This window comes from Rousettus aegyptiacus, unplaced genomic scaffold (assembly GCF_014176215.1).
Source record: "Rousettus aegyptiacus isolate mRouAeg1 unplaced genomic scaffold, mRouAeg1.p scaffold_m13_p_1, whole genome shotgun sequence".
NCBI classification, from domain to species: domain Eukaryota; kingdom Metazoa; phylum Chordata; class Mammalia; order Chiroptera; family Pteropodidae; genus Rousettus; species Rousettus aegyptiacus.
In genome coordinates this window covers 36157505-36181890 of record NW_023416284.1, presented here as the reverse complement: position 1 = coordinate 36181890, position 24386 = coordinate 36157505, and the positions used below count along the sequence as shown (strand labels likewise).

The 24386-nt window shown below is 48.4% G+C and overlaps 2 protein-coding genes and 2 pseudogenes across 11 annotated transcripts in view; 3 read left to right on the top strand and 1 right to left on the bottom strand.

Annotated features, from left to right (window-relative positions):
- The window catches only part of TTC22 (tetratricopeptide repeat domain 22), a 69156-nt gene extending 67060 nt beyond the window's left edge, over positions 1-2096 (top strand). Inside the window, exon 7 of the mRNA XM_016120395.2 lies at positions 2046-2096. Coding sequence (XP_015975881.1) covers positions 2046-2096 — 51 coding nt within the window. The remainder of the gene's footprint in view (positions 1-2045) is intronic.
- A 144-nt stretch (positions 2097-2240) lies between these two features.
- Positions 2241-24386, bottom strand: part of MROH7 (maestro heat like repeat family member 7) — a 43145-nt gene continuing 20999 nt past the window's right edge. Inside the window, exons 14-24 of one of the 10 annotated variants that reach the window (XM_016120382.2) lie at positions 23536-23674; positions 20082-20272; positions 15431-15568; positions 13316-13430; positions 10164-10304; positions 9391-9570; positions 8663-8818; positions 8245-8413; positions 5184-5286; positions 3153-3325; positions 2243-2615 (exon numbers count right to left, since the gene is read on the bottom strand). In XM_016120382.2, coding sequence (XP_015975868.2) covers positions 2371-2615; positions 3153-3325; positions 5184-5286; positions 8245-8413; positions 8663-8818; positions 9391-9570; positions 10164-10304; positions 13316-13430; positions 15431-15568; positions 20082-20272; positions 23536-23674 — 1750 coding nt within the window. In that variant the 3' untranslated portion in view covers positions 2243-2370. Of the gene's footprint in view, positions 2616-3152; positions 3326-5183; positions 5314-8244; positions 8414-8662; positions 8819-9390; positions 9571-10163; positions 10305-13315; positions 13431-15430; positions 15569-20081; positions 20273-23535; positions 23675-24386 lie in introns of all 10 variants that reach the window. The other 9 variants (XM_016120384.2, XM_016120385.2, XM_016120386.2 and 6 more) reach the window with 9 other exon arrangements.
- LOC118605315 lies at positions 14937-15055 on the top strand (annotated as a pseudogene).
- Positions 21268-21386, top strand: LOC118605437 (annotated as a pseudogene).

The following is a 24386-nucleotide window of genomic DNA, read 5'->3' as shown; positions in this document are numbered from 1 at the left end:
CCATCTATCTTTGAGCCCTGTCCTCACCTGTCAAATGTGGGCAATGAAGCCTACCTGCCCTTCTAATAATTCTGTATGACTACTATGAGATGCAAAGGAGACAATGCTTGTGAACATTCTTGGCAACGGAAAAGGTTATACCCCCATTTTCCTACTTTCTCTTTGGACCAGTATCCTGAAGGCCTTGGCCTACCATTTATTGCAGAATGATTACGTGGGTCAACTTTATGGGATCCTAGGTGCTCTTCACGCTTGTCTCTTCCCACTCTACACACTCACCCAGGGAATCTCACCTTACCCCTATATATAAATGAACCCCCAAACTGTTTTATCTCAGATCCCACTGCTGAGCTCCTCCCCTGTACAGCCAGCCACCTGGTAGATAGTTCCATTAGCATGGCATGCAAGCCCCTCAAGCTATCACCTCCAGACTGGACTCATTCCTCATCAAACCTGCTGCTGGTTTGAGAGATCACTCAGTGGGGGAACACTGCTAGCCCAGTCATCCACCCAGAGACCTGAGCACCATCCTCGGTGCCTTGCTATTCCTCCCATTCCTCCATCAACCACCAGGGTCTAAAAATTTTCCTTTTGTAATCTCACACAGGTCTGGTCACCTTCTCCATCCCACACTGCAGCCCAGCACTGCCTCCACTTCCTCTCTGCAGCCTCCAGCCAAGTCTCCCTGTGTTCATATCCACACAACCCCCAGCCATTGCCTTTTTGTTCCATTAAGAGTAGGATTTCTTCTGCTCCCTTTTTTATTTATTCCCCTTTATGTCCCAGTGCCTTCCTCCTTATGCCCTCTCACCAATCAGTGTGTTTTCACATGCATTTTCAGTTTGTAAGTGTTCTTGCAAAGTGCAACTTCTTTGGGACATATATTTTTAACAAAATTTTTTCACTCAGCACTAGGTTTTATGTCCCATCTATGATGCTACATGTACCTCACTACCTCTAACTGCTGTGCAGAATGTCACAGTGCTCATTTACTCCCCGAGGATGGACAGTCAGATGCCTCCCTCCTAGGCACCACAAGTAACACTGTGATAGACTTCCTCATACATTTCTCTTTATGGACCTGTGAAAAGATTTCCCTGAGATGTGTGCCCATGAGTAAAATTGCAAGGTCATGGCTATACATAAAGGGTATGTCTAAAAAGAGACAGATTCCTGTCCAAAATGTCTGCACCCATCTACCCTCCCAGCAGCGGTGCCTGGGGGCTCCTGTATCCCTGTGAGAGGAGAGCTTTCTAAAGCAGCCATCTGCCCACGTCATTCCCCAGCTTGCTTCTCCCCTCCTCACCATGTCTTCCCACTGCTCTCTGGATGAAGACTCCCTCCTTAATACTCCTCTCCCCCTGGGCTCTGTTGTACCTACCTATTGCCATTTGGGCCTTGGTCCCATGCACACCGCTGTCCTCCACACACAGACACCATACGGTCATCTTTCCAAGCCCCCTTGAGGGGAATACAGTCTCTTGGAAGCCTTCTCTGATGCCCCAGCCCCAAGCTGGCCTATATATCGCCTCTAAACTTCATAACTCTTATGTTTCCTTTTATCATAGCACTGGCCTACTGGGCTGTTGGTGTGTCTATATATTTCTGACATTTCCATTAGTACAAAGTTTCTCAACCCCAGCATTTTTGACAATTTGAGATACATAATTCTTCACTGTGGGAACTTTCCTGTGCATTGTAGGATATTTATCAGTATTGCTGACCTCTATCCACTGGACATCAATAGCATCTCCTTCCCCAGGGTGTAACAACCAAAAGTCTCCAGACATTGCCAAATATTCCCTGGGTGTCAAAATCACCAACGGTGAGGAACCACTGTATCAGGGGCTGGGGCTGGGTCTTGTTCATGTCTGTATCTTCAGTGAATGTTGCCCAAATGAGTGGCCAATCTCTGGGCAAAGACTCGAGGACGGGACTCAGAGATCAGGGTTCTGGGATATGCATCATGTCATGGGGTAAGAGGAGTCTCTTTTTTTAACTCTCCCAAAAGCCACCTGAATCATCATCTTCGTTTGTTCTTATAGTCTTCCTGTGAGGGAGGGGAAACTGAGACATCCAGCAGACTTACTGTGTGACTTGGAGCAAGCCGCTTCACCTCTCTGAGACTCAGCTTCCCACTTATAAAATGTGGACAAACAGCCTATGTGAGTTGTAAATGTCAACTGAGTCGACAATGAAGGCCATGCTCCTCTTACGGATTTGTCGCACAGAGCAATGACTGCTCCAGATCCCAGGGCATCTCCCGCAAGGACATAAATACTCAGGGGAGAGAGGTAAGCCACGTGGCATTTATAGTGAGCTTGGCTGGGGCTGTGGCCTCCCCTGGGGAGGGCTGGGGGCTCAAGGACATCACTGCTTCAAGGACATCTTCCAGGACCCCAGTGCCTGCATGATCCAGGAACGGCGCTGGTGGGAAGTGGGCAGGTTCTCACAGCTCGGGCTCCAGCGGTGGGTGGTGGCCGGGTTGCATACCCATGTGTTCCCGTGCGGCAGCCGCCAGGAGTTCCTCCAGCAGCTGGCCAGGATGTTGTCCTGGGCCTGGGCTGCGCAGATGCACACTGATGCTTCTGGGTCATGTCTCAAGTTTTCCAGAGCTGAGTCATGGGAAGGAGAGAGGCCCCTCGTTAAGACCAGGTCCCCACATAGGTCTCACACCTCATCCTTTCTTCTCGCTTTCATGCCTTGGCTTAGGCACCCTCTGCTCGGCATCCCCTACCACCCAGCTCTTCAAATTAATCATACCTTTTAAAGACCGAAGCAAAACCCGCTTCCTCCAGGAATCCTTCTTAAATTGCCCTAGCCTACTTTCATGCTCCTATCAGCTCCCCCATTTTTCTAAATTAATCCGCCCCCCTTAAGAGTCTGCACCACTTGCCTTGCACTAAATGGTTTTTTTGCTCTGGTTTTCTGAGCCTGGTTTCCCACACTGTAAGCTCCCCTAGAGTGGGCTATGTTCTGTGTCTTGGTGACCCCACGGTATCTTCCATGTACCCGCCTGGACAAAGACTAGCACGACTGGACTGAGTCGAGAACCCTTGCCTTAGGACCCCTGCCCTTCCCTATTACCCACAGTGAGCCTACTCATCCTCTCGCTGGCCCCTGCAACCTCACCAACGCGGGGCACAACTTACCGGTTTTAACTTCATTTAGACGATCTTCGGTCATTATGCCATCCATGCAGGGGACCAGGGACCCTTGAGCACAATCCGAGAGGTGAGCACACCCACCTCCTGATGCCGACCACAGTCCCATTCCACCCTTGGACCAGACCTCCTCAGAGAAGCCCTCCTCATCCTCTTCCGGTCTCATAAATGAGGACACAAAAAGAGAACTTCATTTTGACCCTATGACAGATCCCCCAAGAGGGGCACTGGGAGAGAGGGCAGGTCCAGCAGGCAGGGATGGCACCAGGACAGGGGGGCAAGAGGCGGGCTGCAGCCAACTCTGAGGTGGCCCTAGGTGGTCCCTTAGTTACACTGGCCCTTAGTGTCCTCATTTGAAATTTAGGGAGGTACTGCCTCAGGTGCCCCTTCTCTCTGGAGAGTTTGAGCCACAATAACATGTAAGACACCGAGCACCTGGCATACATTCCAGGCAGGCTGTTGGCAGGGCCGCCTGGAAGGGCTGAGACCCAGCTCCTCGGCAATATTATTCTGCCCTCCCCTCCTTCCAGCCTTCGTGCCTGACTCCTAAAGCACCTCCACATCTTTAAATGGCCCATACCTCTCAGAAGGCCTTTTGTGCACTTCTTTCTTAGCTAATTCATATTTATTCCTGAATATTCTGTTTAACATAGTCACTTCTCCAGGAAATCTTTCCTGACCCTGCCCCCAAGCTAGGTCAGGTACCTCTCTGGGTTCCCAGAGTCCCTGTGAGTTTCTTTCTATCTATATATATATATCATGTTGTATCTTACTTGTGATCGATTAATCTCTTCCACCAGACAAGGGTATTTTTTAGCTTAGATAATCGTATGGATATATGCATTTTTCTAGAGAAAGTGTTTATAACTTTCTTCAGAGTCTCATAAAAGATCGGTAACCCACAGAGATTGGAATCACTGCACCATGCTGGGGGCTCTCTACAGGCAAGGCAGGCACTGCTCTGCCTTGTTCCCCGCCCCCCCCCCCCACAGGCCCTGGCACAGAGGAGACTCCCAGAGGGTTAAACACTAACATTTTTAGAAGTGATTAATTTGGAAAAAGATTGAGAGAAATCAGCACCTGGGAAACAATGTCACTCCATGTTAGAAGTGGCCTCTGAGCAGGCCCCCATATTCTGAGGACTCTCCGCAGTCGTGGGCATGGCTCCTCCGTCCCCACACTAATCATGCTAACAGCACCCCCCAACCCACACCCATCAGCATCACCTCCTAAAGGGGTCTTTGCTTCTCTAGTCTAAGCACAGTGCCTGACACAGAGTAGATGCATGTATGACTGGATAGATGAAAAAACTGCAAGTGAGTTGAGGAAAGGCACTAAAGGAAACACTGCTTTACAAAGTTGGAGGAAGGGGCTGGGAACGTCATCCACTCCAATCCTCTTTGCAGCAGTGTCTCCTGGTCTTTGGGGCAGTGTGTGGTTATTCGGGGGAGAAGAGGGGAGCAGCTGGGAGGAGACATACCCAGCACATCGTCAGAAGGGTCCTGTGAGGGATTCTGGGTAAGGGGAAATCTGCTATTTGTTTTTTCCCCACAGAGGCAGAGGTTGGGATGGTGGGAAATTTAAGAATGAGAGTAATTAACATTGAGTGAGCACCTTGGTGTGCCAGGCTTTGCAATTTTTAAAAAATATTCTCAACCAGTCTGTGAAACAATACTTGATCCCATCTCACAGACCGAGGGTCTCAAAAGGGATCATAAAGATTCTACTTCACTTTTCCTGGCAGGTTCCTGCTAGGCCTGGACCTGGCTGTACTCCAGCAGGAAACAGCACTTCTGCTGACCCAGTAACCATTCTGTGACCTACTGCCAAGCAGTCATCCTAGAGGAAGGAAGACCTTTCTAATTTGCACCATGACTGTCTCCTGGCCAAGCCTCAAACCCAAGGGGAAGCATCCACCCAGGTGCTGAAAGGGCTGGCAGCTTCCTTCCAAGGGGAGGAAGCAAACTGGAGCATGTGTAAAGCCCCAGCAGCAGGATAAGTCGTGCCAGGGCAGGTTACCTATGAACATGACTGAGAACTTCCGGAGGGAGGCCCGGGAATTCTTGGCATACTCCAGGCTCTGGCTGAGGAATGTGAAGGCGCTGTCTTGGTGGGTGTTCACCTGGGACAAAGAGAACCTCTGAGAGTGCTGGGCCCTCAGAGGGACTAATTACACTTCTACCCCTCCTGTAGCTAAGAATGGTAACCCTGTCATGCAGCCAAACCCTGGCCCTTGCCTTCTAAACTTTTCTGCTACCCATCTTGGCCTCTGCCTGAGCCCCCAGAGGCCAGGCCTCATTTTCTCTTAGTCGATTACAACAATCGTTTCAATGGTCTCTTCCCTTGGATATCCCCTCTTCCAATCCACCCTCTGCTGCAGCTGGAAGGAAAATTATAAAATGCAAGTCCAGCCAGAGGTGAGAATGGACATGGCACGTGAGGGACATGATCCATAAGGAGACAGGTCTGACCAGGGTGAATGATTCAAGTTGCAGAGCAGTTTGAAATAAACTGGAGAATTAGGAAGGTCTTAAAAGCTCCTAAAAGTCAGACAGAAATAGAGCTTAGATATGCATTAGAAAATAGGAAGCCAGCATTCATTCTTGATAGGATGATGCCAAAGCACTGTTTGGGATAAAATAGTCTGGCAGTGGTGTTTGGGGTGGGTTCAATCAAGTAGAAAGTAGGGGGCAGGTATCCTAACCTGCTAAGAGGTTGTTGAGGGAGATAAAGAGAAATCTCATTTGATCATTATTCTGTTGACAATCTGCACATCAGGGAGTACACTCCTGGGCCTGGCATGCGAAGCCTTCATGATCATGTTCCTCCTCAGCCTCCACTGCCTCCACCTGCCATGCACACTATACACCAGCCCCAGGATGCAGCCCAGCTCACCCCAAATCTGTGCCTGGTACAAGCGATTGCTCCCGATTGCAGTGCCCTTCCCTCTCTTCTTTACCTAATGAATGCCCTCGCATCTCTTGAGGCTCAATTCAAAAGCCACCTCCTCCCTGAAATCTTCCACAACCCTCAGGCAGAGCTGATCCCACTACCCTTGATATTTCTGCAGCATCTTGCACAGCCTTTGCCATGGCACCTATGACATCATACTGTAATTATATGTGCCTGTCTCCTCCACTGGATCTGGAGCTTCCCCAGGAGAAGGGGCCACATCACTCAGCCCAGAGTCCTCAGCACCCCGGACAGGGCTCGGTATGGTACAGGTGCCCAGCAAGTGTCAGATGAATGCATGAATGAATGAATGACCAAATGAATGAATAGATTACCACCTCTTATTAAACCTAAGGCTAGAAGTTGACCTTCACATGAGCAAAGCTGTTGACGCCTAGAGAGCAAAGAAGAGACTTAGAATCCACAGAGGTCACAAGCTAGCAGCCCACGGTACACAAGTGGCAGGCCAAGAAGTGACCAGCACACTGTTTTAAACAAGCTAAATTAATTGCTAATTAATGTCTTATAAAAACCTTATAAAAAGCTTTCTTTGTGAAACCAGTGGACCTGGCAAGAGTGGTTGCACAGTGAGCTGGAGTGCTCCACTCATGCTTTCAAAGGGACTGGGCCCTCCAGCTTGCCACAAGCTACCACTGCCACGTCACTCATGATCATTATCTGCCCAGTCACTGGTCACTATAGGTATTTGAATAATGCCCTGGCCAAACACTTCCTCCAGGCCTTTTTCTCTGTGTATAAAATGATGGCAACAATATTTGGCGCTGGACTGTGAAGATTTTAAGCATTATTGATAATGATGGTGTTGAACCCTTTTCCCAATCCTAGTAACAAGTTACTTTGTATGTTTTTATTAGGTTGGTGTGAGGGATGCCATGCCTTGCGCAGATCTCCCTTTGGGTATGAAAATTTATTCTCCCATCTATAGAGATTGCCTTAGCTGAACAGAACTGCTTACCCAAGATCACATCCCTTCCCAGAGTCACTGGCATCCAGTGACAAATGGATGTCCACAGGGATGTGAAGATCTGACCCCTGGCTCCATTTTGGGGAATCTCACATAGTGTTGGCTGAGAGCTCTTCTAAAACTACACTGTAACTTGACTTCTCCCTCTTCCACTCCTGCTCCCTGCCCTCCCTGCTAATCTCTGTCTCAGAGTCCCTGGAGAACCCAGCACATGACAACAGGGAAGGTCAACGGGACTAGATGGCAAAGCTTCCCAAATGTTATGCGGAGAACCGGGCTGTGTCTTGCAGCGTAGCATTTCATCATGTGTTTGTGGCTCGCTCCTACCTCAAGATGTTCTCAGGTGTTACCGAGAAAGGAGGTTCTAATGGCTAAATAAGTTTGGGAAACCATAAATTAAACAACCATGAAACATTTCCTCAGCACAAAACATCTCAGAGCCTTTAATAAGCTGATGGCATTGCAAATCTCCAAGAGGAAAGTGACAAGGAAGCATTTCCCAAACTTATTTGTCTTACAACTTCTTTTCTACCCTGTGGGATATATCTTATAAGGACTGGTGTCACAGACAATACACCTGGGAATTACTGTTGTAGAAAAGAGAGCCAATGAAGCCCTTCAAGCAGGAATATAACATAGACAGATGTGTGTTTTAACCAGATCACTCTGGTGACCTGGGTGGAGAATGTAGATGACATTAAAGGCTGGGAGATGCACTGGATGGATGGACTCATGATCCAGCTGAAAGACATCTAAGACCTGAACTAAAGGCAATGACAATGGGTGTGGGAAGGGGAAACAGAATCAGAGATATTTAGGATATTTCAGAGAGATCCAATGTGGAAGGTGAGGGAGATTAAGGAGTCTAGGACGATTCTGGGTTCAGCTTTGGGGATCTAGAGGGACAGAACAGAATTGAAATGGGAAGTCCATCAGTTTAGAAGAGACATGGTGAACTTGCCATGAGCATTATTCAGCTGGGGGAGGTGTCAGTTAGACCACTGGAGTGGGAGCACTAGGAGTGAGGAGAGGAGGGAAGTCAGAGACGAGGATGAACATTCAGAAGCCAACAACACATGAGTGGTCATGGGATTGCCAGTCAAGGTGTAAAAAGAAGAAAAAGAAAAGGAAAGAATTGCCCACCTCCAACATACTCATAAGGGACCACTGTAGTCTTGGAAGCACTCACAAGGTACTTGCAAATTTTGGTCACCGTCCGGTGCTGGTTGTCCCAGGGCTTCCGGCTATAAGCTCTTTTTGGCAATTCCCAAGCCATGAAGCAGGAACAGCGGAACAGGGTCTTCACACAGATCTGGGGACCAATAGGAAGAGAATGCCAGAGCTGGGGAATTCCAGGACAGCCAGGACATGTGCCAGAAAAAAGTTATGTGAAACAGGATTCTAGAAAACCAATTCCTATTTGACATGTACAAGTGAAGTCAGCAGTTTTGAGGAGGAATCCTGACATGGGTGCTTTGGAAACCAGACTCCCCAAGGCAGATTGTCAGTGATTCTAGATCAGGGAGACAGCCCGCAGGGCCTGGTGCTGGCGCACACTTACCCGGCCCACCTTAGCGTTGCTTTCTTGCATGGTCAGCAGCAGAGGCACCAGGGTGTTGATCAGCTGTTCCTCCATGGCCAGGGTGCGGGGCGACCGCAGCTTCTGGACCACCTTGCCATACAGGTTGACACAGGAGGAGCGCACGTCCTCCCGTGACTAGGAAAGACCAGAAGGCTCAAGCATGCTCCCGCCTCCAAGAGGCAGCTTGGGACTCTGCTCCCCCACATGGAGGCATCACACATTCTGAAGAGCCCCCAGCCACCGAAGATACAGAGGCAGGGAACAGCAGAGGCCACCTGGTGAGGCTGACCTGGGGCTGGCATCCCTCTCACTGGAGCCTGGATCCACCCACTCTTCCCAACCAGGGCTCCAGCTCACCTAAAAGGTGCCTTAGTGCCAATGGAAAAATGTTCCCCTCTGCTAGGACAAAAATGTGCCCCCTATAGGTGAACCAATGGCAATGAGACAAATCTCTGGGGAGATATGATTACAAAAGAGCTCCCTCTGTGAGAACCAATTAAAAAAGGAACTTTCTCTGTGCCAACCAATTACAAAAAGACACAGATGAGTTGGAGCAAGGTGCCACGTCCTCTGGGCTGACTCGGCCCTGCCCAGGCCCCAATGGGCCATGGGAGCTATTGCAGCCCCCAGAATAGTAACACCTGCCCTCCAAATGCTCACCCCCCACACTTCTAACTCCCCACCCCCACCCCAGTAGGGTTCCTTACATCACAGAAGTGTGGCAGCAGGACCTGCAGCATCTCTACATAGACTGAACTGTCAGTTAGTTTCCGATCCTGCCCCTTGAAGATGGTCTTGAGGTTGCGGCCTGCCTCCATCACTAGCAGCCCATCCACACTCTTCAGGCCCTTCACCATGGAGGGCAGGAGGGCTTGCACCTTGGCAGTCTATGGGAAAGGAGCATTTGGGGTGGAGGCTCCTACCTGGGCTAACATGGTGAAGCAAGTCCCACCTCCAGGCCTTTGCGTATACCAATTCACCTGCCTGGAATGCCCTCACTCAAGCTCTTGCTTTTCCCAAAGCCCACCTTGACCTCGCTGACTCCTTCTTGGCCTGGATACCTGAGACCCTTTGCTGTCTACTCTCTTCCTTGTATTGTTAATTAGCTTTGTGTCCTCTCCCTTCATCCTGCTGTATATATCATGAGCTGCAACAGTGATTGGTAGGAAGAACAGAGCCCTTCTTAAAATGCTAAGGATGCCTCGATAATCCTGGCCTTGATTTCCTCATCTGTAAAACAAGAATAATTACCATCCCCAGCTCATCCTACACACATTGCCTTTAAAGGTCATTGTGGAAAATCTGGATTAGAAACTATTTCTATAAGAATAAAATTTGGAGGGAATTATTAAGGGATATCAATTTTACAGATGAGGCAACTGGGGCAGGGACAGAAATGGGCTCTGATTCCAGCCACCAGCATCTGATGATGGTCGGCTCCATCCTTCCTCCAGCCCAAGGCCAGGATGACCAGGCTCACCTTCTCAGTCCTGCGGGCCAGGATGACCAGGCCTCGGATGCACAGAACCTTCATGATGGGGTCGCGGTGGTTCAGGCCTTCTGCCATTCTCCCCAAAGAGTATTCCTCAGGTATCCGCCGCACCTGCTCCATCTGGAGAAGCTGAGAGAGTAACAGTGAGTACCCCCTGGGCCAGAGGGGCAGCTCCCCGACCCCATCTCCCCACGCACTGATAATATACACTAGACGACCATGGGCTGAGTGTGGGTTGGGGCATGAATGACTGGTGTCTGGTCAGCGCTGTCCTATATGAGCTACATGAATTAGTTTAAATTTTACTTTTTAAAAAAGTAAAAAGAAATAGGTAAAATTAATTTTAATAACACATCTTATTTAACCCAGTATATCCAAAATATTATCATTTTAACATGTAATCAATATTAAAAAATTATTGGTATATTTTACACTTAAAAATTTTTTTGAACCAAATCTAAAACCTGGAATGAATTTTATATTTACAATACATTTCAATTCAGAGAGCTGCATTCCAAGGGCCAAATAGGTCCCATGTAGCTGGTGGCTCTTGTATTAGCCAGTGCAGTTAATGACAGCCAGTGGCTCCTCCGTCTCCACCCAGTGTCCCATGGTGGCAGCCCCGGGCCCTGTCTTCTCTGCCCACTCTCCTCAATGAGCTCGCCACTTTCAGGATTTTAACTGCTGTCCCTAAGTGAATAAATTCCAAGTCTGTCTCCGACTCAGCCTCTCTGTCCGGAGCTCCCAACTTGGACACCAGACATCTCAGCCTGATGTCCATCAGCACCTCATGACAGAGCTGACCTTGTCACTCTCTAGCTCAGAGTCCCCATGTCACCCATTGCCTTGCTCTACTTATAGAGCTAATAGAGCCCGTCGGCTCTACTTGCCCTGGGTCTTCATTCACACTTGCCCACCCTCTAGCCTACACTCTTACTATCAATTGGCTTCTAAGCAAGCTGCCCATTGCTCATGAAATGACTCAGGCTGTTTTGCCCCTTTGGCGCGGGTGGGATGCCCTCCTGCCAAGGCGCCCACCTCCACCCTAGCCCTTCCTCACCTTGCATGGCTCCATCTAAAACTCTGACCTCTGTGAAGCTATAATTGACAGTGCCTCAGGATTCATCTAAGCTGACGGCCCCCTTCTCTGGGCCCCTGGGAGCTCCGGACATGGAGACCTTAGTGCTCCAATCTGCTTATGCATCTGCCTCCCCATCTCACTGGAAGTTTCCTTAAGGACATAAGTTAGTGTTTCTCATTGAGTCCCTGCTGTCTAATGCAAACTTTCATATGGAGTACGTGCTTAAGGAACACTGTTGCACAAAACATGAAGTTTGGTTCCTTTTATCCTTAGAATTGCCCTTCCTCCTGTGTCCCCATTGCAGGGTTTGCACCGCCAGCCACCATCCTCCACTATCCCAGTCCCAAACCAGACCTCTCTCTCATCTCTTTCCTCTCCCTCACAACCCTCCCTACCCACTGCAGCCATGAGTCTTCAATTCCTGCCTGGTCATCCTCATAATCATTTCTCCCATCTGTTCCCATGCCCATACCCTACATCTACTGTGGCTATTAAGATCATTTATCTGTATGATAAGAAGAGAGAGCTGGTGAGAGAGAAGAGGAAAGATAGGGCCCTTCCCACAGCCTGCCCTCCACTCAGCGGATACTTAGGCCTGCTCTGCACCAGGTTCTGGGCTGGGCACTATCAACACAGAAAAGGATAATGATAATAATAGTAATAGCAACAGAGCTAACTCACAGAGACCACTTCCTATGTGCTGGTGCTGTTCTGAGTGCTTTACAGACCTCACTGAATCCTCATCAAAACCATATCAATTCATTATGGGTAATTCATTATCCCTATATTACAGGTGATGACACTGAGGCATAGGCAGGTTCGCACGGCTCCTTTGAGAAGTTTACCTATCATTGGGAGAAGCAAGTATACACAAGACAATGACAGCATAGCCAGAGTAGCCAGGGAGGGACATCTGAGCTACATCAAAGTACTACAGTAAACATGATGGGCCTGACTCTGGCCCTGAGTGGGAGAAGTACTGAACCTGAGGGAGGACCCTTGCTCCAGCAAGGGAGAGTCACTGCTCAGGGTTCCAAGAGAGAGCTGGGAAAGGCTGTCTAGAGTCCTTGACTTGTGGTGGACATGGGAGCATCATCCCTGATAACCAGCATGGTCCAACCTCTACCACCTCCCCAAAGAACCCATGTGGCCGCCACTAGCAAACTAAGAGAGAAACACCTCTCCCACAAGGCTGACCGGGACAGAGGAAAGCCAGTCAGGTAGACCTGGTCTGAATCTCTCTGGACTCCTTGAGCTGTGTGACCTTGAAAAATGCCCCTTATCTTAGCTAAACTCGAGCATTACAAGTCCTTCTTTGCAGTGCTGCTATGCAGATTAGTGGGATAACTAACACATGAAAGATGTTGGCACAGTGTTCGGCACATAGTAGGCCTTCGAGAAATGGTACTTTCCCTTTTCTCACCAGGGACATGTGAGAAATTAGTAGTAGAACCCAGCAAAGCTGGGGCTTGGAACCCAGGACCCCTGACCCCAAGACACCGGCTCGTCCTCCTGGAGGTAGCATGTTCTGCTGATGCCTGAAGAGCCAGGCAAAGTGTTTAAATGTCATTTAGATGTCACTTTTTCCAGGAAGCCCTCTCTGATGCTCCGCACCACCTCAAGTCTTCTATTCTCGCACCACAGCCTAGGTGGGCTGCTCCCATCACAGCACATGCCCCTCTATGGCGCCCCATGTTATAACTGTCTCCTCTCTTACCCCAAGAGTTTATTGAGGGCAGAGTGGAGTCAAATTCATATTTGTTTCTCCAATCTGGTACCTGGCACATAGCAGTGCCCAGCAGAGGATGGTGGTTGCCTGGGGCACTACCGGAGTGGGGGGAGGATGGAATGTAGTGAAGGGGTAGAGAGAGGAGAGAAGGGTGGGAGGAGGGAGGTCTTCATATTCAAGAGAAATCCTGTTCATGAAAGACTGTAAATTGTTAAGTACTGTTTGCAAAGAAAAAAAAGACTAGAAATGTGAACCGAAGCCTATGCTCAGGGGAAGGCCTGGGAGCAGGCCCGCTACCTCCCACCCCCATGTCCAGTGCCCATTCTGTACCTCCACGAAGAAGGCGGTGGCAGTGATTCTGTGCTTCTCGTCACCTCGCTCCAGGAGTGGGATGAGCAGGTAGAGAATGCGGCACAGCTCCTGGCAGGAGTAGTGCACCATGGCCCTAGGGATGGGGAAGGGGGAGCAGTCCCTTAAGGCTGTCTGGCCCCAGGGAGACCTGCTAGGTGGGAGTCTGGCCGTGACACTCAAAATTCTGGACAAGGCAAAGATACCTGGGTTCCTCATTCCCACCCGGGGCTATTTCCCACCTACACAGGATCTCAGAGGCCATCTAGTTTAACTGCTCTGTTTTACAGATGGGGAAACTAAGGCTTAGAGTAGGAAAGTGACTTTTTCGACAACATAGTAAGAGAGAGAGGGTTAAGACCCCTCACTGCACAGGACCACTTCAGAAGGAAAAGACAGGAAGGAGAGAAAGCGAGGACCCCTCCGTACCAGGCAGTGGCCAGATGCTTTCGCATTGTTAACGCATCTGATCCTCACCATCAAGCTTTAGGGACGATTATTGTTATTATCCCTGTTTTCATAGATGAAGAAACAGAGGCTCGAAGTGTGACCTCCCCAGATTCACAGAGGTGGAAAAAAGGCAGAGCTGGAGCCCCAACCCAGTGGTTCTCAAAGTGTGGCCCTCAGATCAGCAGAATCAGCAACCCTAGGAGCTCACCAGAAATGCACATTCTCAGGCCCTCATCCCAGACTGAATGAATCAGAAACTCTGGGAGTGGGGCCCAGCAATCATGTTTTAATAAATCCTGTAGATGACTCCAATGCTCACTAAAGCCTGAGGACCACTGCACTATGTTTCATTCATCCAGGAAAGTGTGGCAGCCATGCACAGAGTCTGGAGTAAAACAGCATGGGTTCAAGTCCTGGCCCCACCATTAGCTGTCTGACTTTGGGCAAGTCATTTAACTTCTCTAGTCCTCAGTTTCCTCATAGATAACACTGGGATTATAAGCGTGCTATTTCATCAGTCATGATGAGAATTAAATGGAATAATCCACGTGTGTACAGCTCTTTGCATGGTGCCTAGAGCATAGTAAATGCTTGATAAATGTGCTCATATCCTGAGACCCCCAGAGAGAGCACCATCCTGGGCACTCGGGTGCAAGGCTAAGAAGCAGGCTAGTCCCACAGGAGTCACATGAATGAAATCAAGGTGTCCCCTCCTGACCTCCTAAGAGGCCGTGTGTGGTTTCAAGGAAGAGCCTTGGTCTGGGTCAGCAAGTCATTTCTTAGCTGTGCCGCCTCCTGGCTGTGTGACCTTTGGTACATAACTGTCCCTCCCTGGACCTTTGGCATGCTCCTCTACATCCCTGCCCCGCCAGTCAGCATAATGATAGTATAAGCTACGTTGAGCTCTTACCGTATGCCAGGGGCTGTTCCAAGTACTTTATTTAATCCTCACCTCAAATCTCAGAGGTGAGTCCTATTATTATTTCTATACTCCTAAAAGGAAAACTGAGACATGGAGAGGGAAGTAACTTGCCCTGGGTCACACAGCTGGAATGGAATGGAGAGCTGGGGTTCAGACTCCAAAGCCACACACTCTGAACTACTCAACCATCCCACATTTCTATATTAGTGTGGGAACTAAACTCATAATTCGGTCTACGGCCATACCTCCCTGAACAAGCCTGATCCTGTCTGATCTCGAAAGCTAAGCAGGGTCGGGCCTGGTTAGTACTTGGATGGGAGACCACCTAAGAAGGCCAGGTGCTGTAGGTGTAAAAAATAAAAAATAAGGGATCGTAAGCAGACAAGGTCCTTGCACTCTGTGAGGTCAACCAAGGGTTTCCTTTGCCTAAAAATAAATAGATAGATATCTAGATATCTAGATATGTGCTCTGCAGTTGCCAGGTACTATGGCAACCACAGTTTGCCTCTGTAGAGTGTGTGTGCCATCTTTCACATCTGTATTGTCTACCTCCTGAGGTAGACAACACTCTGCCGGTTTTAGAGAAGAGGTGATGAACTAATAGAAGGGTCTCGCCCAGAGATAGATGCAAACCCAAGTCTGCCTGAAGATGCTGAGGGCTCTCCCCTCCCTCTGAACCCTGCCTGGGGAGGTAGGGGGGCGGGAGTGGTGGTGCCAGGCCTCACCTTGCCAGCAAGGACACTCCGCGATGGTGGTTCTCCGCCTGCCCCATGAGCTCCCAGCCGCCCCGTTCCTCCAGGAAGGCGGCCTCGTATGAGCAGCCCATCTTCAGCAGCAAGGTTTTCACCACTTTGACCATCCAACTGCCAAGACAAGAGAGCTAAAACCTCATGTCGCTCTGCCCCTGGAAGGCGACACCTCCCTCCACCCCAGCTTCTCCCACTATCGGTTCCCATCTGGCCAGTCTTCTCTTCACTGTGTTAATTGTTGGATAGCGGTATTGTGTATCCACAAAGAGTGGCTTTTTACAATTATTCACTTTAACAAAATTCCCCTCCATTTGGAATTGGTGCTTTACTCTCCCTTTTCCTTTGAGACTCTTTACTGAAGGGAGAGATTAGAGCTGGGCCTCCCAGCCTCCCAGGTAGAGCCTCTCTCTTGCCCTCTACCCCCATCGAGTCCATGGCTGGGCAGGACAGCCCTGCAGGACAGTCCTCCGTGTTCATTAGAACACAGTCTTCCTGTCCAATCTTGGGTCCTTCATCTGCTCAGGACACTTAAGGAGTGATTCTCAAACCTAGATGCACAGAAAAAGTCCCCAGGGAGCTTCTACAACTGCCAGACTCACCAGGCTGGGCTCTCAGCCTCTGTGCTTTTGAAGCTTCTGACTGAGCTTGAGAAGCCTTGCTGTGAGGGAGGAGGAGGGGAGCACTGCCAAGGATTGCCATCCTACTGTGTGCTTGGTACAGCACTGGGTGTTCCCAGGTATATATGTATGCATAGGTGTATGTGTATGTGTATGTGTATGTGTATATGTACGTATATGTATATGTATATATGTATGTTTGTATATGTATATTTGTGTATATATACATTTATAGTGCATAAAAACCTTTATTAAAATAAAAACTGACAATGTGTGGAATAAGGTTTTCATTTAAACAAAGTTTTCCAGAAACCTAAACCCTTGCTTTAAGAGTTTATGATGCAGTTATATGGACACACCTCAGTGATACCGGGAACTGGTGGTTCTCATGATTCAAGACAAAGTATCAAAGCATTTTGGAATTCGGTAATGTTCAGGAATTTGCTCTTAATTGTTATGTTTTTGGTTTTGTAATGAATATCAATCTAATGTGAAAATTCGATCTCTCGAGCCCAAGGCTTTAGGAAGCATACAACCTTAGTGCTGATTCTTTGTAACATGCACTGCCAGTGACAGCTCCCTACTGGCAGTGCCTCCAGGGTTGTAATTAAACACACACACGCACACACGCACGCACGCACACATGCACAGAAAAGAGGGTGGCAGGCTCTAGGTATTGTCCACCCTAAGACACTGGGGCTCACCTTACCCACCTCTCCCATCCTCCTACCTTCCCTTGCCTCTGAAACTTCAAGCACTGGCTGAATAGCTAAGCTGTAATGTATATGTTTTCATTTGAAGAAGGAAGGTTATAACCTCCCTTTAGCGTTAGCACCTTTAACTAAAACAAACTGAGCCGCCTGTGCATGCTCCTCGCGATGACTTGACCACCCTCCACTGTTCCCGTGTCCAGGGGCAGTTGATAACCTTCTCACTAACTGGGTTGAGCTCAGGATTCAGGAGCTCTACAGGGAACAACCTGACTTAGAGGTTTCACAGTCACAGCTTTTACCCAGACCGCCAGCCCTCAACTGTGCAGCCAACAAGGAATGTAGATTTAGGTCAAAGCTTCTGAACACAGAGCTGCACCTTTAATAGTTTGTCCCCTCCACTGTTTCACCATGTCCTCAATCAGGCTCCAAAGTTTAACAAAAATGACCCTCTGCATCTCCCTTCCTCTTCACTTCACTCCCAAAGATGCACCTGTAAAAGCCCCAAACAAGGACCTTTCTGCTCTGCAAAAAACACCATTGGGAGGAAGCTGCAGGGGCTGGTGGGAGGTCTCCTTTGGATCCCCAAACACCCTCTCCGCAAGCTTCACCTTCCTGAACGTCCTCAGCTTTTTCCATCGAAACAGAATGAGGGTTGCTCGTCCCTGCCCTGAGATGGAGAAACAAGGGTCAAATTCTGCTTCAAAGCCTGAGGCTGCTGTAGGGCCCAGAAGCTAGACTTCGCGGGAGTGCTGTCAGGCTGTATCTGTGGTGTGCAGTCCAGCAGGACTCTGCCCCTCTTTCTTCAAACCTGAGTTGGTGTAACAGGGGCTGATATTCATGCCTTTCACCTGCACCCGTCTCTCCTCACAGGAGGGTGTGACGATTTCTGTGCACTTGGCAGCTTCCTTAGGTTTTCCCGTTCTGCCACCAGAGTCTGGAGCACTGATGACCCACTCGGGTTCTGTACTTGAGTGTCTTAGTTTCTTGTGGCTGCTGTAACAAATTACCACATACTTGGTGGCTTGAAACAATGGAAATTTGTTCTTTCACAGTTCTGGATACCAAAAGTCCAAAATCCAGGTGTCAACGGGGCCATGCTCCCTCCGAAGGCCTAGGGGAGTATCCTCTTCCAGCTTCTGGTGGCTCGTGGCCTTCCTTGGCTTGTAGCTGCATCATTCCAATCTCTGCCTCTCTTCACGTGTCTTTCCCTCCCTGTGTGTGTCTTTCTCTTCTTATAAGGACACTTGTCATTGAATTTAGGGCCTACCTGGTTAATCAGGATGATCTCATCTTAAGATACTTAATTATATCTCAAAAGACTCTTTTTCCAAATAAGGTCATAGGTTCCAGGCAGACATCATTTTGGGGGCCACCATTCAGCCCACTTCTCCCAAAAACCACCTCATGTCTTTTCTGGTCCCCTTTAGCATAGCGCTTGCCTGCCTCTGCTTTTTCTGTCTCCCAGGCTACTTCCTGTAAACAGGAGGTGAGGATGGACACTCAGTCTCTCCTCCAGCTCCTGTGTGCGGGACCCAGCTAAGTGAAACCCTCCAACCCTTCATCACCAACAGCTGAGAATTTTTCCACCACCTCCAGCGCTCCCTCCACTTTCCTCTGGTTTTGTTTTCCCCAGAACCCACCAGCTTTCTGAGTCAGGGATGACACTCTCAGGGTAGCACCTACGAGTGCCAGGGGAATCAGAACTGGTGCCACAGCCTTGGCACTGGTGACGCATTGTGATACGATCCTATTCGGTCCTTATAACACACCTGTGGGATAGGAATCGCTTACCCCATTTCATAGGCAAGAGAACCAAGTTGCCAATAGGTTAAATTAGCTTACCCAAAGTACAAAGTTCTAAGTGATGGAACCAGGACTCATATCCAAGGTGTTCTGATTTTAAGTCCAGCTATACAGCTGCTTGTCCTCTGCCCCTCAAAGTACACCTTTCTGAGCATAATGCACAATAGAACCAAAAAGGAAAAGATTAACAGACTTGACTAAATAAAAATTTAAAATTTCTGAATGGCGAAAGACCATGGAATAGTTGCAGGCTAAGTGGCAAACTGAAATACAAAGGACAAAATCCTTAATATATAAAGAGCTCTTACAAATTAATAAGAAAAATTCCCAAAGGTCCAACACAGAATTGGGCAAAGACCAAGAACAGGTGACTCACAGAAAAGGAAACACAACGGCATTTCAAGCTCAACCTTGCTCATGATAAGAGAAATGCAAACTAAAATTACAGCAAAACACTTTTTTTTCAACTTTCAGACTGGCGAAGATGAAAATGTTTTATATGACATTGTACTAACAAAGGTGTGAGGAAACGGTCATTCTCACGCACTACTGGTGGCAGTGCCCTCTGAGGGAAACAATTCGGCAAATTGGGCACTTTAGGGTGTGTTCCATTTCCCCTTTCATCACTGTCTGGTCAAGAACTCTTTCCACCACATCTCCTTTTTCCACCTTCATATTTAAAAGCGGAAATTTTTTGATACGACCATTCTACTTTCAGGAATCTATCCAATACATACGATCACCTGTGCACATACATACACACAAAAGGGCAAACTCACTGCAGCATTGTTTGTAATTACCAAGGGCAGCAAATTGCCTAAATAAAGAGGACCCTGGTTAAATAAATTACGGTCCATGGGATTCTTTACATAGGACTATTACTTGTCTGTTAAAAATAATGAGGCAGTTCTACATGTGATCATCTCTAAGATATAGTTTATGCTAAAAGCAAAAATGTATAACTGTGTATGATTTACTACCATTGGTGTAATGATAGAGAATATAAATGTGTGTTTATTTCTGCCTACATCACCTCTGGAAGGGCACGAAAGAACCCAGTTCTTTTGGGGAGGTTAACTGAGGTAAGTGGAGGAAAGGAGACTCACTTTTAATGTCTTTTGAGATTTTTACCATGTGCATATATTACATATTTTGATTAATAATTTAAAATTGAATGATTGAGGCTTGGATACAAACCTAATACAAATAATAACTCTGGCAGTGAGGAGGAGAATGAAATGGTGAGCTCGTGGGGAGGGCCGATTCTCCCCTGCAGCCCAGCACTAAGCGGAGTCTGACACACACAGCAAATGCTCACAAATAGTTGTGGAACAAATTACTGGCTCTCTCTCATAAAAATGTACTTTTGTTTTCTCTTCTACTCCCAAAGCTAATTTCTATTACTATTGATTGATTACCCTAAAGAATTTTGAACAGTCCCTTAGGGAGTGGCCCTACCCCAGGGAGTGGCCCTACCCCGCCCAGGCTGCATACCACACAGGTACGAAGACAGAGGGCTGTGAGTCCTTCTTGGAGTCCTTGTGGGAAGTTACACGTCCAGGCAGACTGAGGTTGATGTGATAATGGACCTGAATGAGCAGGGCCAGGAGCAGCTGGGGGTAGATGCGCCTTACTCGGCCCACGCAGCTATTGACGGACAGGAGCTCACACAGGCCACTGGCTGCCTGCAGGCAGAAGGGAGGCTGCTGGGATGTCTTGGCCCATCATCTCAGCACCCCTGACAGGGGATGGACTGCTTCTCTAAAGGTCAGACCTGGATCTTTGCTCTTCTCTGGCCCAGCCTGGAAAAGTCCAGATCCACACACCCCTGGCCCCCTGCACCCCAGCTCCTGGCTCTCTGGGTGAGTCCTGGCCCAGAAAAATAATTGTAGCCCACCTCTTTGCCACTAACACACTCCTGGAAGAATCATGGTGGAGGGATCCCATCCCACTTCTTGTGGGTTAAAGAATCTTGATCCCACTGTGTGGGTGAAGAGACAAGCTCAGAGGAATGATGGGACTTACCTGCGGTCACCCAGACCCTCGGGGACTTGAACCAGTGTTTCAGATGCCGGCTGCAGCATGCCTTGCCTCTCCCTCACTCATAACACAGGCGCACACACCACGAGAGGCAGCAGTTGCCTCTTTCCTTTTGGCCATTGAACTAGTCTGGCTTCACTGCCTCCCTCCCCACGTGGCCTGCAGCCCCCATCTTCATCAGGAGCCAAGGAGGATCAGTCCTGCAGTCTGTCACTCCACACTCACTCGTCCCATACCCCTGTCCCTCCAGACCATGGCTCCCACACAAGCCCTCCCAAGTCCCAGAACTTGGTTTTGTTAGTATTTGGTCCACTGAGGTCCTCAGGACCCAATTTGTACTTGCCCCACAACTTCTCCACCTGCTAACCCAGCTCTGGCCTTGGCCTGGGCCCATCTCTCACACTCGGCACATCAAGTCCTCTCTAACTAGCAAGAAGACAATGGAGGGAGCAGGGGATGGTGGCAGGCTGGGGTCACAGACCTAATGGCTCATTCTGGCTCCACCACTACCCACCCCTCTTTGAGCATCAGATTTATCTTCCCTAAAGTGGGCTTACTAGTCCTCTTACAGCTAGCCCCACAGGTGTAGAGGAGAATTGAATAAGGGGGAAAGGAGAATGCTTTATAAAGAAATAGTTGAATTTTTGGCCGTACTACCCTGAACAAGCCCGATCCCATCTGATCTGAGACACTAAGCAGGGTCGGGCATGGATAGTACTTGGATGGGAGACCGCCTTGGAAGACCAGGTGCTGTAGTCTTAAAAAATAAAAAAAAAAATTAAAGGATCCTAAGCTGACAAGGTCTTTGCAATCTGTGAGGTCAACCAAGAGTTGCCTCACCTAAAAAAAAAAAAAAAAAGAAAGAAATGGTTGAGATCTGTGCCACCAAGACCCCATGTTGCTGGCCTGAAGGAGAAGCATTTAACTGTAAAATAAAAGAAGCCATGGCCTGTTCCCATGGAAATAAGTGACATAACATGGGCCGAAGGATAACAATCAATGACATGTATTTGTACTTTACGGCTTTGGAATCCCTTTCGCATACACTATCTCCCTTTTCTCAACAGGTAAGACAGACAAGGCAGGCATTATTACTACCCATTTTACAGATTTAAATACCAAGGCTAAAGAGGGGGAAATGATTGACCAAGGTTATATAGTCAGATGGTGGCAAAGCTAAGATAAGCCTCTCTGACTCGAAGCCTTTACATTTTTCAGTAGCCCAAAGCTAATGACTGCACCCAAAGAACACAGTCTGTGGTGTCGAGAAAAGTCTCTAGCGGTATGCCATAGGGCTCTGCTCTTGGCTAAGTCTTGCTCAAATGGTTTATTAATACGATAAGATGGAATTGAGTCCAGGTCGTATCTGTGCTCAAACTATGTTTGTTGAAGAAGAAGCAAAATGAGCAACTCAAAAGTACACACTGATTGGAGGAGGATTGGATAAACGTCCAATCAGGGGAGCGTGAGTGCTGGGGGAGAGGGGCAGAGAGACCCAGTGGTGAAACCGGGGATTCAGAGGCAGGAGATCTGGGTGTGAGTCCTGGCACCACCACTTACTCGCTATGTGACCTTGGGGGAGGCAAGAACTATTGCTGAGCAGAAGTATCTTTTTCTGTAAAAAGTAATGCCACTTGCTCCTCCATCCCCCATATCTTTGCTTATTTGCTTCCTTCCATCAGAATGTCGTGCTCTCTGTTGGATCCTCAGAACCTATGAGTGTGTCTGGTACAGAGTAGTTGCTCAATAAATATTTTTTTGAGTGTCTACTATGTGCCGGGTGTATGTTGGATATTGGAGATATCATGGTGAACAAAACAGGCTCAGGCACTGTCTTCATGCAAGTCACAGATTATTAAAATGACCCCCTCTACTGTTGTCAAATCACAACTAGGATAAGCTCTCCCGAGATAAAGTAGGAGAAGCAAAGTATATATAATATGCACAGATTTGATCTGGTCAAGGAAATCAGGGAGGGCTTCCCTGAGGAAGTGATACTTGAGTTGAGAGCTGAGGGATGAGTAGACGTTAACCTGGTAGAGAACAGTTTAGGCAGAAAGAACAAGATATGCAAAAGCCCTGTAATGGTAGATAGTATGGCATGAACGACGTTCTAACAAAGACCAGTGAGGCTTGAGCCAAGCAAGCAAGAGAACCAGGGAGTGTGGTGAAGCTGGTGAGGGGTGCAGAGCCCTGCAGCTCAGGTAAAGCCCTGTGTTACTACTCAAGGGCAATGGGAAGCCATTGAGAGAGTTGAAAGAGTAGATGTACATTTCTCAAATTTTTTTTGGCTGAGGTACAGAACGGAGGAGCAGGAGCGAAAGCAGGAGCGAAAGCAGGCAGATGAGCAGGAGTATTAACCAGCTGGCTTAGACGAGGGTGGTGGGATAGAGGCAGAGAAATCCATCTTTCTAGCCAGTCACCTTCCCACAGTCAGAGCCCTTTCCCTCGGCGTTCCCAGTCAGAGCTCAACTGGAAGGAAGAGCACTTAAATATTTTGTGTTGCCTAAATGAAGGAATGAGTTATCTCATTTAATCTTTACAACCACCATACGAGGCAGATATTACTCTTTCCATTTATAGATGCAGAGGCTGAGCCTCAGAGAGGTGAAGGGACTTGCTCAGGTCACAAAAGAGTAATGTAGCAAAGCCAGCCAGTTCTCAGACTAAGGTCTATGAATCCAGGTCATTCCATTTCCACTACCCCAGGCTTCTGCTATCATTGTAAATAGCAGTACAGTTGTCGTCCAGTGGATCACAAATAAAAGCCTAGAGACAGAGACCTGTCTAAGGCCAACTAGCTAGCTGCTGGCAGAGCAGAGTACTGGAAGCTGGGTGTCATGAGCTCAGTAGGAGTGAGGAGGGAGGGCAGGACAGAGTAGTGACATGGTAGGTGGGCAGATCTTACCGCTAGGGGCACGATGGAGGCCCGGCCCTTCTTGGTTACAGGCTTCTCCTTCAGGCTGGTCAGAAGCAAGTCCAGGAGGTCTCGAACATCACAGCTGGGCTTGCGCAGTATCAGCTGCCTCCACATCTCTGCTCCATTGCTGGAAGCCAGGGAAGGGATATTTAGTAGAGACCAGGCCAATGGGCCCACCCTGCCTCCCAATGGTTTTGGGAAGGACAAGGGAAGATGCCATCGAAATGGCATCTATGGGCATGTCAGCAAATTTTGGGAATGGTCCAGAAAAGACTTCCTAAGAGGCAGGGGGCTAACAATGATTAAAAGTCCTATTTCCCAGGTATTATACCATGTGCTTTACATACTATTTATTACTTCAGCAAATACTGAGCATCTGCTGTCTGTCAGCCACTAGGCAAATCTCTGGAGATACATGTGTAAACAAGAAATTCAAGACATTCAAGGTCACCGAATGTGGGTTGCTACTCCTATTTTGCAGAGTCGAGGCTCAGAGAAGTGAAATCACCAGTTAAAGACTACACAGCTAATGAGCCGTATTGTCAAGAAATGATCGGGCCTCATGTCTCCAAAGCTTGTTTTCCCTTCCCCATGCCAAGGAACCCTCTGGGCCCTGGATCTTGCATTTGTCACATAACATCAGGGTGCCCCCACTCCAGTCCCTTAGAAGGCAATACATCTACAGGGGAGGGCATCTGTGCTGGGTGGCACCAGCCTGCATGAGAGGCCAGCGCACTATGGGGTTAACCAAACCCTTTTCCCCTCTGCATGAGCCTTTGAACCTTCCCTTAACTTTCCAGCTCTGTTCCCCTGGAAACCCGATAAAGATAGTATGTCAA